Source organism: Nuphar pumila, chromosome 2 (genome assembly GCF_984573655.1).
Source record: "Nuphar pumila chromosome 2, dmNupPumi1.hap1.1, whole genome shotgun sequence".
NCBI classification, from domain to species: Eukaryota; Viridiplantae; Streptophyta; class Magnoliopsida; order Nymphaeales; family Nymphaeaceae; genus Nuphar; species Nuphar pumila.
In genome coordinates, this window is record NC_143250.1 from 87,921,572 (window position 1) to 87,938,271 (window position 16,700).

The 16,700-nt window shown below is 36.2% G+C and overlaps 1 protein-coding gene across 1 annotated transcript in view; it reads left to right on the forward strand.

Annotated features, from left to right (window-relative positions):
* TAF2 (TBP-associated factor 2) overlaps positions 1-16,700 on the forward strand; it is a 62,563-nt gene that overhangs the window by 758 nt on the left and 45,105 nt on the right. Inside the window, exons 2-11 of the mRNA XM_089996103.1 lie at positions 165-495; positions 666-811; positions 1,062-1,128; positions 4,749-4,948; positions 5,065-5,218; positions 5,863-5,947; positions 6,129-6,220; positions 11,092-11,217; positions 11,300-11,353; positions 12,642-12,710. Of these exons, the coding sequence (XP_089852229.1) occupies positions 165-495; positions 666-811; positions 1,062-1,128; positions 4,749-4,948; positions 5,065-5,218; positions 5,863-5,947; positions 6,129-6,220; positions 11,092-11,217; positions 11,300-11,353; positions 12,642-12,710 (1,324 nt within the window). The remainder of the gene's footprint in view (positions 1-164; positions 496-665; positions 812-1,061; positions 1,129-4,748; positions 4,949-5,064; positions 5,219-5,862; positions 5,948-6,128; positions 6,221-11,091; positions 11,218-11,299; positions 11,354-12,641; positions 12,711-16,700) is intronic.

Sequence of the window (16,700 nt, forward strand, 5' to 3'; positions counted from 1 at the left end):
TTTGAACGGTTTATGAACTTTCAGGTTGTTCATATTTAATTGTGCACTGTTTTTATTGGGATTTTCCGTTAAGCAGATGCCACGGTTTATTGGTATCCCAATTCATGTGCTGTAGTCTTTTGTTAAGGGTTCTGACCCACGTACTTATTTCCTTGTTTATCAAGGTACACCGAGCTGAAAGTCAGTCCACCAGAGAGTGGGATTGTGGGATTACATGCTGATAACATGACGATAGAAGGTATATTGGTAGATGGTGAGCCAGCGGCATTTGAATTTTTCCCTCATTATCAACGCGTTGAAGATGAAAAGAGATGGCATTCCGTAACTTGTACTGCAAATGCTGCTGATGCTGCTAGCATGAGCTACATGTCTTCGCTAGACAAAGAAATGGCTCCAAATCTACTTATCCTGTGCAGTAAGTCAGTGAACTTAACTACTGAAGGGCAGAGTCGGGAAGGTGCGGATGAAAAGCCACAACCTTCATTGGGTGACAAGGTGGCATTTCCAAGATACTATGATATCTGAGTGCATGAACTGAGAATGCTCTGTCGGACCAGCTTTTTTACAATTTTTGTTTTTCCGAGTCATCTGGGGATTAATCTTATGTTTTCATGAAATGGTTCAATTTGTTTGTGGTTTCTCATGTAGGTTGATATTGGGTGCAGAATATAAAATTGGTTCGTATTGATTATTGGGTAGAGAAGGCAGAAACAGGCATCCATTTTAGGGATAACATAATTCATACAGATAATCAGATAAGGCGGGCACACTGTTGGTTTCCTTGCATAGACAGCAGTATGCAGCGTTGCTGGTAATATTACTCGATTAGGGTGTTTTATTGGTTTATTTATCGTTTTCCATTAGGTATATTATATAATATGGTAGCAGTTGTATAAATTTCAATCTAATTGGTCCAAGTCTCCAAGGGAACTATGTCCTGGAGATTTGACCCAACTGGATACTCTGATATGTTGGCCTGCCTGTCTGGGACTTGTTTCAGTTTAATATTTATTTTAAAATATTTTGGCAGTTATACTTATGGTCACCTTTGCTTTCTTCAGCTATGATCTAGAGTTTACTGTGGACCACAAGCTTGTTGCTGTCAGCAACGGAAGTTTACTTTATCAGGTGAGTTTTGCATTACTTTAAAAACTTTTTGAAGGGATATCTTTGTGTCGGCCTTGTATGGAGTCTCTAGACTAAAGGACATGAATGCTTATATATCCTTAGCTGCACCATTTTGAAAGATAATGGGCATGTCTTCTTATACTGTTATGCCATGTCTAATAGATCAGTTTTCTGTAAGGGAATCACTTTGTATTTTTAATTCTTGTTCATTTGAAGTATCTTTACCTGCTAGGTGTGATATGTGATGTATTTTAAGTCTTATTAGGGCTTCTTGGATAATATTGTTTTCTATTAAAGAACTAGCTTCTAAACAACCAGCTGATGTGACCCATTTAGTTGGCAAAAAGTGTTATTTTGGTACCATTTCTTACAATAGAAATTGTTTTGACTGACAACCGTGGTCCAGGGATTAGCCTGATCTGGTCATTGGGCCTAACTGTTGGGTCAACGTAGGTGCAAGAAGGGATAGGAGGGGGCGGTAACCAATTGAGGCTGGCTTGATCCATTTGAGTCCTGATGCTGCATATCTTTCTTCTATCTTTGGTTGCCTCAGAGAGGATGCTTCGATATACACTTGCTTCAATTTGGAAATGGTCTAAACTGCTATTGGGCAATGCCAACCTTCCTGGGGCTTTCTGACATTTTATCCTCTACTCTTGGGTAGATATCCTTATATTTGTTTATACTAGTGTTGTGAAAAGCGTTGAGGCGTAGTGAGGCGCTCCACCAAAATCTGAGACGAGGCGTAAGCCTCGAGGCGCAAAGGGTAAGCCTCAAATTATTTTTTTATTAAAACTTAAAAAAACTATAAAAATTATCTAAAATTATAAATAAATAAGAAATGCTTTATTGATGAAGCAACAACCAACAAAAAATAAAAAATCTCAAATAAATACGGAAAAAATATGAGATTAACATGTAAAAGTAACATTAATGCAACAACTTGATCTATGTAAGTATATAAGAAATAAAATATGAGCATTCATTCAATAAAAAATTAACATTAACAACAAAATGCATATTAGCACTAACAACATCATGTCATAATTAGAAAATGCATGTTAACATTAACAACCAAAGGTTAATATATTTATCCAAAACTCTTCAAAAGGAGAGTGTTAACCTTCATAATTCAACTCAAAGACCCAAAAAACATATAAATGGACATAGCTCTATGATATGAATTAGGGCCTAGGCTCTTCTTGTGTCTCGTCATCATCAATATCTAAGTCTTTAATGTCATCATCTGAGGAATCCATATAAATAGGTTCTCCTTCGTCTTCATTCTCTGACTCTTCATCATCTGCACTTTCTTCCTCCATGTCCTCGGTAACTTCTTTTGCTTTTCTTTTTCCTTCAATAAAAAAATCATGTATTAAATACTTATGTTATGTAATTAAAAAAATACATTTATATTCATAGCAAGGTAAAAGGAATAGAACTTTACCTTATTCTCTTGAAGACCTGGCTTGCCTAGAACCACTTTGTGAATCATGAGGTGAAATGACTTTTTCAATAGGCACACGCTCAATGGCATTTATGTCGAAGTTCATGCTAAAAAAAATTTGTTCCCTGTTGTATGTATGCTTAATTGAAATTATGAATTTGCCATAACTGCATTCCTCTAAATCATTTCATGAAATTTTATCTGTGTTCTTTAGCTCACTTGTTTCATTAGAGGTACTTGTGCTCAGGATTTCGGTTCTGACACTGTACTTCTATGGTTTTTCGCAGCCGCAGGTGAGCAGTGAAGTGACTAGCTTCTAGGAGAGTTACGAGTGACACATGCTTGCTGGACGGTTCATAGAGGGACAACGTGGCTTAGCTTTTCGTTATTTGCTTTTATGTCATTTAAATAACTCGGATACGTCTCTTACAATTATTGCTTAAACATTCTTTCTTTCAAATAAATGAATAATTGTTTGGTTTGGTATGATATGAATGATAAGTGTAAGCTCTATTGTGGTGTGTTTGGTTATCTAGTTGGGAGTGAAACTGTAAAGGCCTCGGGTTTTTGAGAAGATTTTCGCATCGATTTAAAAAAAAAAATTCCGCATTTTCAAAGGGTATGAGTCAGAGTCGTTACATGTAGTAAGCATTGAAGTTGCAACTCTGACCTCAATGAATGTAAATACATAAGGTCAATTCAAATATAAACAAATTTTATGAAATAAAAGACATAGTTACAATGCAAAGATTCAGAGTTTTTCCCCTTGCAGTAAGGGGGTCCTAGGGCTCCCCCTGGCGTGGGTCCCGCTGCGCGGTCACCGGGGGGGGTCCAGGGGGGGGGGGGGGCTGGTGGGGGGTCATAGGGGGCATCACCCCCCGAAATAAATTTTTTTGGGGGCTGCCGACGTTGTGTTGGGACAATGCAAGTTCGAACCCCAAATGGTTTCATTAATTTATAGAATGATCAGGTCATACTTATAAGATCCATTACAACAGTTAAAAACAGAATAAGATAAAAAAAAAAGACCATGACCATATGCAACGGTCAGTAAGTACATTACAAAAGCCAGACAAACTCTCTTGAAAGAATGTAATTACAATAAAAATAAAAAGAATAATACCTATGATAAGAAAAAAATGGCTAAAACACCTCTATACGGCTGCAATATGTAAAACAAATGCAATTTAATTCGTAAAGAAATCTACAAGCTGGCATTTTGAGAAAGTGTACACTGTACAATAAAGAGATAATACCTTGTGTGAGAGACGAGAGGGAGGCAGGGCAGGGGTCGTGCCCCTGCCTACTGGAGAGATTGAAGAGAGGGAGGCAAGGGGTCGGGGTTATCTGGGGTTTGGCAAAGGCTGCCAGTGTCGCGATTGCTTCCGGCGAGAAGGAGGAGGCCGAGAAGGGAGAGACTGTGAGAGACGAGAGAGAGAGGAGTTGTGAGAGACTGTGAGAGAGGGGCTGCGAGAGATAGGGAGAGACAGAGACGAGAGAGAGGGGCGATAGATAAATTAGGGCCCCCGACCCTAATGAGGGTCGGGGGTAACATTTTTATTTTGGTCTGCCCTCATTTGACCAGCAACATGAGGTGTGCACGCCTCCCGCTGAGGCGCGCCTCGCTTCGAAGCGTACACCTCAGAGCGTATGAGGCGTACGCCTCGATGTTTTTACGTTTTATGCCTGCGCCTCAAGGCACAAAGGCCCTCTCATTGAGGCGCCTTTTTAATAGCACTGGTTTATACCCATTCCTCTACCTGCTTAAATGGAAACCATTTTCCTTATTTCTTTTAAAAGAAAAAATTAAACATCTCTGTGATGCTGCAACATATGATGCATTCATTCCTCAACCTGCTTAAATGGAAAAATCATTTCTGCTGTGCCATTTGAAGTGAAAACAGAAGTCCATCACCTATTTCATATTCATCCCTATATGTGTCTAAATGAAATGTTGTCTAAATATTGTTGCTTTTGCTTTTCAATGGAGAAGAAGAACCACGTCCTTTTTGGTGACTCAGCATACATGATAAGTCTCAGATGGTTAGGCCATCACATATTTTTGGCATTTTTTTTTAGTATGTTTACTATGAGTTGCCTTTTGGGACTAGTGGCTATGCCTTGCTGTTTTGGCTAATGTTTCATGTTGTTCTTGTCCTCTTGTGTTATGCAGGTCCTCAGTAAAGACGACCCTCCACGCAAAACTTATGTTTATAGTATGAGTATTCCTGTTACTGCAGAATGCATATCTTTGGCTGTTGCACCATTTGAAATATTCCCAGATCGTCAAAATGCCATGATAACACATATGTGTCTACCTTCTAACCTATCTAAGCTTCGTCATACAGTAGGGTTTTTCTCCAATGCCTTTAGGTATTTGCAGTTGCTTGACATAATTTCAGCTTGCTTTTTTGAAAGACTTCTAGATATGATATGTCAGTCATTTCCTTTTAAGTCTTAACATTAACCTAAATTGTTGTTTTCTGCAGCTATTATGAAGAGTACCTTTCTGCTTCCTTTCCATTTGGTTCATACAAGCAAGTTTTTCTTATGCCTGAAATGGCTATTTCTTCTGTGAGCTTAGGAGCATCTATGTGTATTTTTAGTTCTCAAGTGTTATTTGATGAAAAAGTAATCGATCAGGTATGTTTTGCTTTCAGACCCTTATCTTGTGTTCTTTTTCATGAAAAGCAGTCCAGATGTGTTATTTTTCATGGAAAGCAGTCTGGATGTGATTTAAGTAATACTAGCTATGTAAGAACAATTGGCATTATAGTAGGTAATAAATTTGGCAAGCAATTTTGTGATGCTCAGCATGGATATGTACATGGAACTCATACATACCATTTTGTTGGCTTGCAAATGTTAAAATTAGATGCTTGTCTGTTCAAAAGGAAAGTAATCATATATGGTAATGCAGTTAGAAGCACTATTTGATTTGTCTAAGAAAATAATTATTTTGATTGCCTCGTGTTCAATAGAGCCATTGGTGTGTGCTTTGCTCAAGATTCCTTGAACTAGCAAGTAATTAAGAGTTTTATTCTGGTTGTCTTTCAACTCAGGTTTCGGTAATATTTTACAATTCCCTGTGATGGTAATTTGGGTCTCTTCTCATTTTTCCAAATGTCAATGTTTCTGTGGCTGTGGTCCTGTGGATGAATCCATGACACTTCTTGATTGCAAAAGCATGTTTAGTTTCTCACATGGTTTCTGTATGGTATTTTAGTTTTACATGGAGCTTTTAACATGGCCTTCTTTCTCCTTTTTTAATGTTTTCTTCTCTGCAGATAATTGACACTAGGATCAAACTTGCGTTTGCCCTTGCAAGGCAGTGGTTTGGAGTGTACATAACTGCTGAAACACCAGATGATGGTAAACAGTTCAACAGAAAATGTTTGCCTTTAATTCATTTTTATTTTCATCTGAATCTGTTCATTGCCATTTAGTTTATATGACATTATATCTTGTTAATGTTTACATTAGTTCATTTTCCATTCATACAATATTTCCATTTTCTTATTGAAATTCATTCCTATGGCTATATCTTCTGCAGAGTGGCTTTTGGATGGTCTCGCTGGCTTTCTTACTGACTTATACATAAAGCGTTTTCTTGGAAATAATGAAGCTCGGTATCGGCGATACAAGGTTTCTTTTGCCTTCTCTTATGGAACTTGTCCCTTAATATTGACAGTTCCAACTTTTGTGAAAGTTGGTCCTTAACCTACTGCGTTTTATGTTGATAAAACTTCTGCTTTTAATGTCTTACTTTTTTGTTTAAATACTATTGCATATGACGGCTATTGTTGATAAAGACCATTATGTATGTTGTCTGAACTGTATGTTTATGTCATATACAGGTTAAAAAATTTAACCTTGGAAGTTGTGATCTGCGTACTCAAATTTTAGATGAGCTAGCACCTAGTGGACTGGATTCTTTAGTATCCTAGATGTCTTTAGGCAGCTTGTGTGTTGTGTCCTCTATGACCTTAATGTTTATCCTAATGATATATCTATGAAACAATCTTTGTTTTGGGTGATAAACCTTTCGGATCCTCACTTTAGTCCATCAAACACTTTTTCCTGGAATATCCTCAAAGTCTAGGTTTTGTGGATCTTGACACATATAATCTTTTATAGAAAAAAACTAGAGTTAATTTTCTTGTTATACCATAGTTTTTTCATTTTAATTTGCAATGTATTTTTTGTATTTACTTGTGGTTTATGCCTCTGAATGTTTAGAACCTTGGCGGTTTCCTGTTGTCGGATGTGGTTAATTTCTTGGCCTATTAGTGTTGAAATGTATGATGTTATTATGCTTTTAATCTTATGTCACTGATCTGTTTATTTTCTTCAATATTAAAAGCACTTGTTTTCAAGATGTTCCTCAGTTCTTACTTAGTCCAGTCCCATGCCATTGACCTCCAATTGAAAATGTCTAATCCATGCCTTTCACTTCAAAATATGGTTATTGTACACAAAGCCATGGTTCAATTAAAGAAACATTGTCTAACTTGACTTGTTGAGTGTATATTCTGCCTGTCCAGAGGCAAGATTGACTTGCCATCGAGTTTGGTTTTAGGATATTTCTACACGTATGAAACTATTCTTTGTTACTGGTGTCGACCTTAAAACCAACATCACTTGGACAGATAAGGACCTAGGTTTGACTTTTATACCACTCTCTTGCCTTGCTATCGTAATAAAGCTTACAAACCCTAACCATACAACTTTTAGTTGAGACTGAAACCATGCTTCTCACATCTATATTTGAAGTAGAATTAAGGTTTATAACCAAGGAAAATAGAGTGGTATATTACACCTTCCTTTCATTACGTCTCTAAATTTCTTAGACTTCAGTTAGAAACCAGATTAATAGGTCTTTGAAACAGACATATGCCTGCCACAGTGACTGATTTAGTTATTTGAGTATACTTTGATTTTAGGTAGGTTGGCTTCAATTTTTGTACGACCATGCTTGTCGTGCAGGATCAGTGTGAATGCATTTGTTAAGAAAAGGTATGATGTTAGTTGAATTGGCTAGTGCTGAAACAGAGCACTGCCGTTGACTGAAGATTTCTAAATGATGGGTGCTTGTGAGTTTTATCATTTTATGTCTGTTAGAGAGTGATGTATCTATGGTCTCACAGAGCATTGCCGTTGACTGAAGATTTCTAAATGATGGGTGCTTGTGAGTTTTATCGTTTTATGTCTGTTAGAGAGTGTTGTATCTATGGTCTCATCCGCCATGATTTTCTGGAAGAATCTGTACCAATAATGGGGTCACGCTTTGATCTTACTAAGTGGTCAGTTGAAAGATCATTTTAATCTTCAACATGATGAAGATTTTTTGCTCAGTTACCTTTGTTCTGGATGACTGTATAGTTATGTTTGAATGGAGGTCAAACTTGAAGTCTAATAATGGAGTGGCTGTTTGGGAGACAGGTTGGATCCTAAATGAATCAAGCTAGCAGTGTGCTACACCATGTAAGTCCCAGTTTGTGTAGGAAACCATTTGGAATCAAGCTTAGCAGTGTGCTATAGTGATAGATGAACTTACGAGATCAATTCAAGAAAATGTGCCGTGGTGTATGTTGTTTGCTGATGATATTGTTTTGATTGATGAGTCTAGAGCTGAGGTTAATGCTAAGTTAGAATTATGGAGACAGACTTTGGAAGCAAGAGGTTTTACGTTGAGTAAGAGTAAGACAGAATATATGGAATGTCGGTTTAGTAAGCAACGAAGTAGTAATGAGAGTGTAGTGAAGCTTGGCGAGCAACAAATAGCGGTGGATGACTGTTTCAAATATTTGGGATCTATCATTCAAAAGAATGGAGAAATTGATGGTGATGTAAATCATAGGATTAAGGTTGGGTGGATGAAATGGAAAAGTGCAACTGGAGTGTTGTGCGATCGTAGAATGCCATTGCGGTTGAATGAAAAGTTTTATAAGACGACAATTAGACCCGCTTTACTATATGGTACGGAATGTTGAGCTGCCAAGAGACATCATTTGCAAAAAATGAGTGTAACTGAGATGTGTATGCTTCGATGGATGTGTGGAAATACACTAAAAGATAAGATTCAGAACGAGGAAATACGTAAGAAGGTAGGCGTTGCATCCATTGAAAATAAGATGAGTGAGAATCGTTTACGATGGTTTGGGCATATTCGGCGAAGGCCTAATGATGCTCCGGTTAAAAGGATGGAGAAATGGGAAAATCTATTAGCTAAAAGAGGTCGGGGTAGGCTTAAGAAGACTTGGATGGAGATGATAAGAAAGGATATGAATGCTTTGAACCTCACCGAGGACATGACATTGGATAAAAATGATTGGAGGAGAAGGATTCATGTGGAGGACCCAAAATGATTTTCTTTTTGGTTCATATCGCCGACCCCAATTGTTTGGGATAAGTTGTTGTTGTTGATGGATAGTCACCTATATCTTTCAAGGAAATTCCTCGGCAAAGGTTTTTCTCGGAGAGATTTTCAAAAGCTTGTATTTCTCAGGAAAATCTCGAGAGTTTAAAAATTTAAAAAATCCAAATAATAACCAAAAAGATAAGAAAACAATCAAATTTGCATTATTTTTCTTCCAAACATATAAAAAAACAAGTTTTAAAATGTTTTAAAAATATAGAAGAAACAAAAAAACAGGAAATACAATCTTAACATGTAAAACAAAGTTTTCCCCCCGAAAATATTGTGATATTATCACCATAATATCACCAATATTTTGACTTTTGGGAAAATATTGTGAGATATTTCCGATTTTATCTGCTACCTTGAAATAGTTGATATTAAAGCGATATTTTCAAAATATCGCCGATATAGGTGACACTGTGATGGACCTATGAGAAAACTCATGCTGGTATGCACAAGGATCTCTGTGCATTTTGCTACTCGGATCTGTCAACCTGAAAAGCTAAGGGTACATCTCATTTTGCTTCCAGTTGACCATGAAGTTTTATCATGGTTCTGTTCTTGCCATAACCTCATGAATGTTGAGAGAGAGAAGAAGCCTGTCTGCCTAAAGGTGGTCATGTAGAGCCAGTAATAGTGCAATACCAAAACATTTAGGCATCCCTAGGTTTGAACACAAGAAAGATGGGATTCATGGAAGCGGTTGTGATTGTGAGCATGCTTTTTTAGGCCTGGGTCAGAGCAGGATCTACCTAATAAATAGATTGTCTTGTCACCTTATAGAAAATTATAACTGAAGTCAAAGATGGTGGCTTAGGCACTGGTATATGGTAATGATATATGCAAGAACATAAGCCTGACTGAACAAAGTTTGCCTTAAGGTGTGCCTTTAATTCTGTGCAACATTCTTCAAAATTTCAGCATTTAAAAGTTTAAATGGTGGTTGTTCTAGTTGCTTTTGCTGGGTGTTTCTTGTTTCTGCCTCATACTATTGCATAATATGTTGTGTATGATAAACATCTAGACATCTTCTATAATTTCTATATCCTTTTCTTTGTCATGACTGTCTACACATTTTTTATAATTTCTATATTCTTTTCTTCATTTTAATGGAATTGTTTCTGTATTTTTTATTCATTTTTTAGTGAACTGTGTACTACGTTATCAACAAAAATGGGCCATACCTCCACAATCTTTTCACGCAATGTCCATGTCGTACCGGACAGTCTGGGTGTGTCTCCAAACTGGTATACATTTGATAGATCCTTTACCTGGAGATACACACGTGGAGCACAAATTAGTGAAGTTTTTGGTCAAATCTTAATTTTATGAGTTTTAAGCTATGTCACCTGGGTACGGGTACATAGGTACGGCACAGCAATTCCAAAAAATGTGGGTCCGGGGACACAGCTATATATATAACACATAAATACAAAATAAATTTAAAATAAACTGAATATAATCTCAATATATATGCTATATCTAAAATATATATTATATACTGAAAATATGAAGTTATAAACTGAAAATATAATTATAAATTATAAATTGAATACAAACTTGTATGTACAGAGGGTAAAATGGCGTGTCTGGGTGTCGACGTGTGTTGACACGGGGATACGCCTGTCGACATGGGTACAAAGGAAAAAATAGGTTTAAAGTATGATCATTCATGGTATAAAAGAAAAATGGATAGATCCCTTATTGGTGGTTACTTTGTTGCTTAATCCATTGTCTTTCATGATGAACTGCTGTTTCTGTTTGTATAAAAAAGGTTATGGCTCAAAATCTTTTGGGCTATTTTATTTATATATTTACACTAGTTATTAACTTATTTGAAATACTCCAAACACTTCATGCTATTGAAAACTTTTTTCTCATGTTGTTTATATTTTAACTTTGATTTCCAATTTGGTAAAGAAAAATTCTCTTTTTTCTGCTTCATAATCTTTATCTGTAACTTGTGACTTATGAACTGCAAAAGTTACTAGCAGACCAAAAGGAGGTTTTTTCTTGTTGTCAAATTAATGTGTCATTTTCTTATATACTTGTTTTATTTTCTTACTCTGTTGAATTGTAATTTGTGGAAGTGCAGGCTAACTGTGCTGTTTGCAAGGTTGATGCTGATGGGACCACTGCTTTGAGTTCATCTGCAGCTTCCACCGAGTTGTATGGGACACAAAGATTAGGTCTAATAGGAAAGATACGCTCCTGGAAGGCTGTAGGTTATTTCCATTTTTTCTTCTTCTTTTGTAGTGATTTTTTTGACAGTATTCCAATATCTGGGTTGTCTTTGACAATAGGTATCCATCCTTGAAATGCTAGAGAAGCAGATGGGTCCTGAGTCCTTCTGCAAGGTGTGACTTGATTATGTTTTCAATCTTATGTGCAAGTTATCTTAGTGTGACGTTTTTATGGTTTAAGACCATTTTGAACTTCGATATCTATTTGTTTTCTCGAGTGTTTCTCAACTGTTTCATATGCATGATGACGTGCATGATAATAAACCATTTGGATCTCAACTACATTGTTCCATGAGGGTAAGTTCCTTTTATCCAAGATTTTCTTGTGAAAAATATTCTGGAACAAGTAAGAAGAAAAAATTTCTGCAAAAAGGGTGTTTTGTAAATGCAGCCACAGTAGTAGCACAGGTGTTGCTGTATGCTTGGAATTAGAGTAGCATTTTAAACTATTAAAATATATATTGTTGTTGAACATAAATGTGAATTTATATATTTGTTGTTTTTAACTTGTAGATGCCTATAGTATTGGCAGTACTTCATGATATATCATATACGTGTTGCTTTAGAATTTGGATTATTTTCAGACAATAGAAGAATATGCAGGAGCGTAATTTTTAACAAAATATTGAAAAAATTCTATTAAAATTACCAGGTTCTCGGCGAGGGTTCCTTGTATTATTCAATTTTTTGTTATTTTTTTCTGAGAATTTATTTACTTGTTTCTTTGAGAGCCAATCCATGGAGTACTAAATTTTGCTTGCAAATCCCGAACATGTTTTGTCTCAGGTTTATGCTAATAGAAAAAATAGTATGCATTGATATTTGAAATATATGCAACGGCTAAGCATGTTGCCATCAGTTAAAGCAACGCTGTGAAGTAATCATTATATTGTAGCACATATGTAATGCTTTGTAGTCAGTTGTATTAGTTCTACACCTTAGTACATGTGTCTTGGGCTACATGACCACACTTTGCTGTTAAAAGGAACGATTAGATGAGTAATGTCTTTGTGATTTTAACAGGATTTGGTGCAGCAGAAGAGGGAAAATAGATTTTTATCACATTAGACAGTACTCTACTTAAAAGCTACAACAAACTAATATATCTTGAATTCTTGATGCATATTGGCATTGCTTTATTATTCTGCTTTTGACCATTAGATAATTCACACTTACACCTATTTCTAGTTTGACTTAATCACCCACATTCCTAAGTCGATTCTGGTAGCTGAAATAAACTAGCATAACTCATATTGCTGGTGTTGTCATGTAGATGTCATTTAAATGCACGTTTTTTCTCCCCTTACAATTTTTCTTAGTATTTGCAGTGATACTTTGTTGTCCTTTTATTGACATTATTCCTTCTGTTATTTGATATATACATATTTTTGTTCAACTTCAGATTTTGCAGACCATAATTTTTAATGCGAAAGATGCTACTCGATCCTCAAGGACACTTAGCACAAAGGAGGTGACATTCTCCTGCCATGTTTTCTCTTATTGTGATTTAGACATGCTTTTGACATTATTATTTGTAAATATATCTACTCTATCCCTCCTAAGTTCCCCTTCCTCGCCACACACAACATTTTGTTTTGGATATGCTGAAAACGATTCTAAGTTGTAGATCTGCAACATTTTACTACATTTTACTGAGGCTTGCTTATGTATATACATACATACATACGATCACACACACACACACACACACACACACACACACATATATATATATATATATATACATGGTTAATATTTGATGCTATTGAAGGCACAAAACAATTGAGCTGAAAATCATAAGTTCAAGCTTTATCAACCCAATCCAACCACAGATGTGTTCAGCATGGCTGGTTTGCTAAGGATCAAACCTTGGATAATGTTATTTTGATCTAAAAATATAATTCTTTTGGGTTGTGAAATTTTAGTGCATTATGGGCTATTAATATTTGAAGCCCTTGAAAAAATCTTGTAGATTGCATCTATAAGGGACTCTGATCTAAAAAAAACCTAATGACTATGAATAGAAGGTGATTTATACTCAATAGTTCCGTGCCGCCTTCAAGAGCACTCCATATATATATATATATGCATGCCCCTAGTGAAAAGTTGTGATTTTTATTGTGTGTGCACATCCGACCCTCCAGATGTGATCCACATGTTTGATTTAGTAGAAACTGGCCCTTGGATCATGTTTTTCTGACATGTATGTCACATTTTCTGCGAGTTGAAAAATCAACAACTTATATACAGAATTTTCAACCCTAAAAAAAATCATATTTTCACATAAAAAAAGCATGATACAAGGGTCGATTTGTACAATTTTGACCATGCTGAACACATGCATGGGGTCAGATTTGGTCAAAACAGCCTTCACTATGAGTTCCATCTAAGGGGTTCCCCTTACCCATGAGGGTACCAAATACTTTCCTTGGTTAGATAGAACTCATGGTGGGAGGTGGTATATTACTATGTTTGTGGGCCCCCTCTCCACACTTGTATTTTATATTGTTCTATAGGGGTATCATTGTAAGGCAGAGGAGTGTAAAGTCCAAGAATTATGTCTTGGAGTGAGGCTAGGGGGTTGACCCTGTAAATTGTTGTAATCTCTTTCAATTTTAGCAGTTGAAGCTCAAGTTTTCTTCCTCTTTGCTTGCTTCTTGATCTATGATCAAAGCTCAATTTTAGCTGTATATTGTTGCACCTCCTTTAAAGCCTTGAATATGAAGAGTTTTGACCAAATCTGACCCCATGGATGTGTTCAGCATGGTCAAAATAGTAGGTTGATTTTTCAACTCCCAGAAATCCAGCATACATGGAAGAACATGATCACATCTCGGGGGTCGTATGTGCACACAAAAAAATCACAAAATTTCACTAAGGGGTTCCTTACCAATGAGGGTAGCAAACATTACCCCTTTATATGTGTGTGTGCATGCATGCGGGGTTCCAAAAGTGTAGTAAACAATCAACTAGGTTGGTCTCACCATTATTGTAACGACCCCAACTCATACCCCTTAAAAAGTGCATTTTTTTTAAACCATTGCGGAAACATTTCCAGAGACCCAGGGCCATTATAGTTCCACTCGCCATTGGATAACTCAATCAACCATAAGGCATCTTACACTTATCATCCGAACCATAGCAAACCAAATTGTATTTATTTAAATAAGAAATAATAATCTTGAGATAATTGCATAAAAAAAATTAGAGTGCATGAACAAGTAAATCTAAAGAAAAACAGAGACACGCTGTTTATTTGTGACGTTGTCTAGCAAACGTGTAGCACTCTTAGAAGCGAGTCGCTTCACTGATTCCCTGTGATTGTGAAAAACAATAAAAGTAGGGTGTTAGAATTCTTACAGATACCTCTAATGAAATAAATGAGCATAAAGAATGCATATAAGAATTCATGCAATAACTTAGAGGAATGAAATTATGACAAGTACATAATTCAATTAAGCATTCATGTAATAGAGACAATTATTAAGCATGATAGAATATTTAATAAATAACAAAGATCACAATTTAAGCAATACAATCATTTAACATGCATTAGGGAACAACATTATCATTCACCAACATTTAACAGTTAAGTAAACAGGTAAACATGCATTAGGGAACAACATTATCATTCACCAACATTTAACAGTTAAGGAAACAGGTAAACATGCATGATCTAATGTATAGCAGGAATATACATAGCTTCAGTGCAATGCATGAGCAAATTATTACCTCTTATTAGATTTTTTTTTATATGCATATTTTTATTAAATGCACACAATTTAAGTTTCTCTTTTTAATTACCGTTGCCCGTGGATACACCAAACGGGTAAAATTTCCGAGGTCAAGTTATGTTCTTAGGATAACTTAACACACAATTTGTATTTTATTACTGGGTTCCAAACTTAGCCATCGATCGATATCAGGAAACAACACCATTCATCGGAATATTAGAAAACAACATCCAATGTCAGGACACCGAGGAAAACAACATCCGCAAGTGTCACTTCTTGGTATACCAAAACAACAACTGTTTCTACGTACCACCTCCAGGCAAAGTGACAGACTCTCCCTAAACCGTAGCCAGGATAAAGAACTTAAATATCGGGTTCAAGGGTAACAATAGCGCACACAAAGTTTTTGTATTCTCGTGGTCCTCCAAAACCGCAACTCCAAGAGTCCCGTACTCCCGACGAGATATCTCAGAAGGTACATTACACTGTTCTTTTTCTTTAAGTTATTATCAATAGTTGTTTCATTAATTTGCAATTCAGCATGCCAAATTAATATCACAAATTCGCATTTATAACTGCGAGGCTCATCACGGGACTCCAACCCTCATGTGGAAAATATAAAACAGTGCAATATAGAAAACAATATCAATGTGATTTTTGCGATGCATGAAAAACAAGCAAAGGAGCAATCCAAGCTCAGGGCTCACCGGGCCCACAATGATCCATTGATCATCGATGCATCATATGCACATTCATATATGTCAATTTAACATGTGCATGATATGTTAAAATGTATCTAATATATATATATATATATATATATATATATATATATATATATATGCTGTATATTACATCAATACCCGATAGGGGTATTTTTGTAATTTCACATAGTTGTTTTAGAAAACAACTATTTATTCTTTTTGTCCAAATGTAATTTCCTTTTTTTGTTTTTTTAATTCTTTTTATTTCGGTTTTTGAGGACCTAAAAGGGCTCCAACATAGAGTCGTTGGAGCCCCCAACGGTCACAAATGTGACCGTTGGGGGCTCCCAACGACTCCATGGGAGCCCCCTTTTGGCTCTCCTTTTGAGGCCCTTTGGCCCTCTTTTTTCCTTCTCTTCCTCTTGTATAAATAGGGGTGAACCCCTTGTGTATTATCATCTTGGAGAGCTTCTCTCTCTTTTCAATAAGAGGCTTTGTATATTGTTGCCTTCTTAAAGGCTTGTGCTTGTATTGTCCCTTCGTGGACTTGTGATATTGTCTCTTTTATTCATTGTTGTAAGTGCTTGTATGCACTCTTTATATTTCCGCAATATCTCATTACATGGTATCAGAGCCACTCGATTCTTGAAGGAAAGGTGTGGTTCGTGTATCTCATATTTAGTGGACATCTTCTCACTTCTTGGCAACATCATGGAGACAAAGATTGATCTATCTTTCAAGCTCAATGGAAAGAATTATATGATGTGGGCATCGGCAATGGAGAATAATTTCAAAGGAAAGAAGCTTTGGGGTTTTGTCATGGGGACCGTTCCGGAACCCAAGCTTATGCTCACGAAGATGTAAGAAGATCAAGAAAAGGCTCTTGAGGGAGATGCTCGCCTTAAGGCCATTGAAAATCATCAAAAGGAAGTGGAAGATTGGGAAAACAATCACGCAAAAATCCTTGCGTGGTTTATGAATAATGTGGAGCTTAAGGTATGTGCTAATATAGCTAAATTTCGT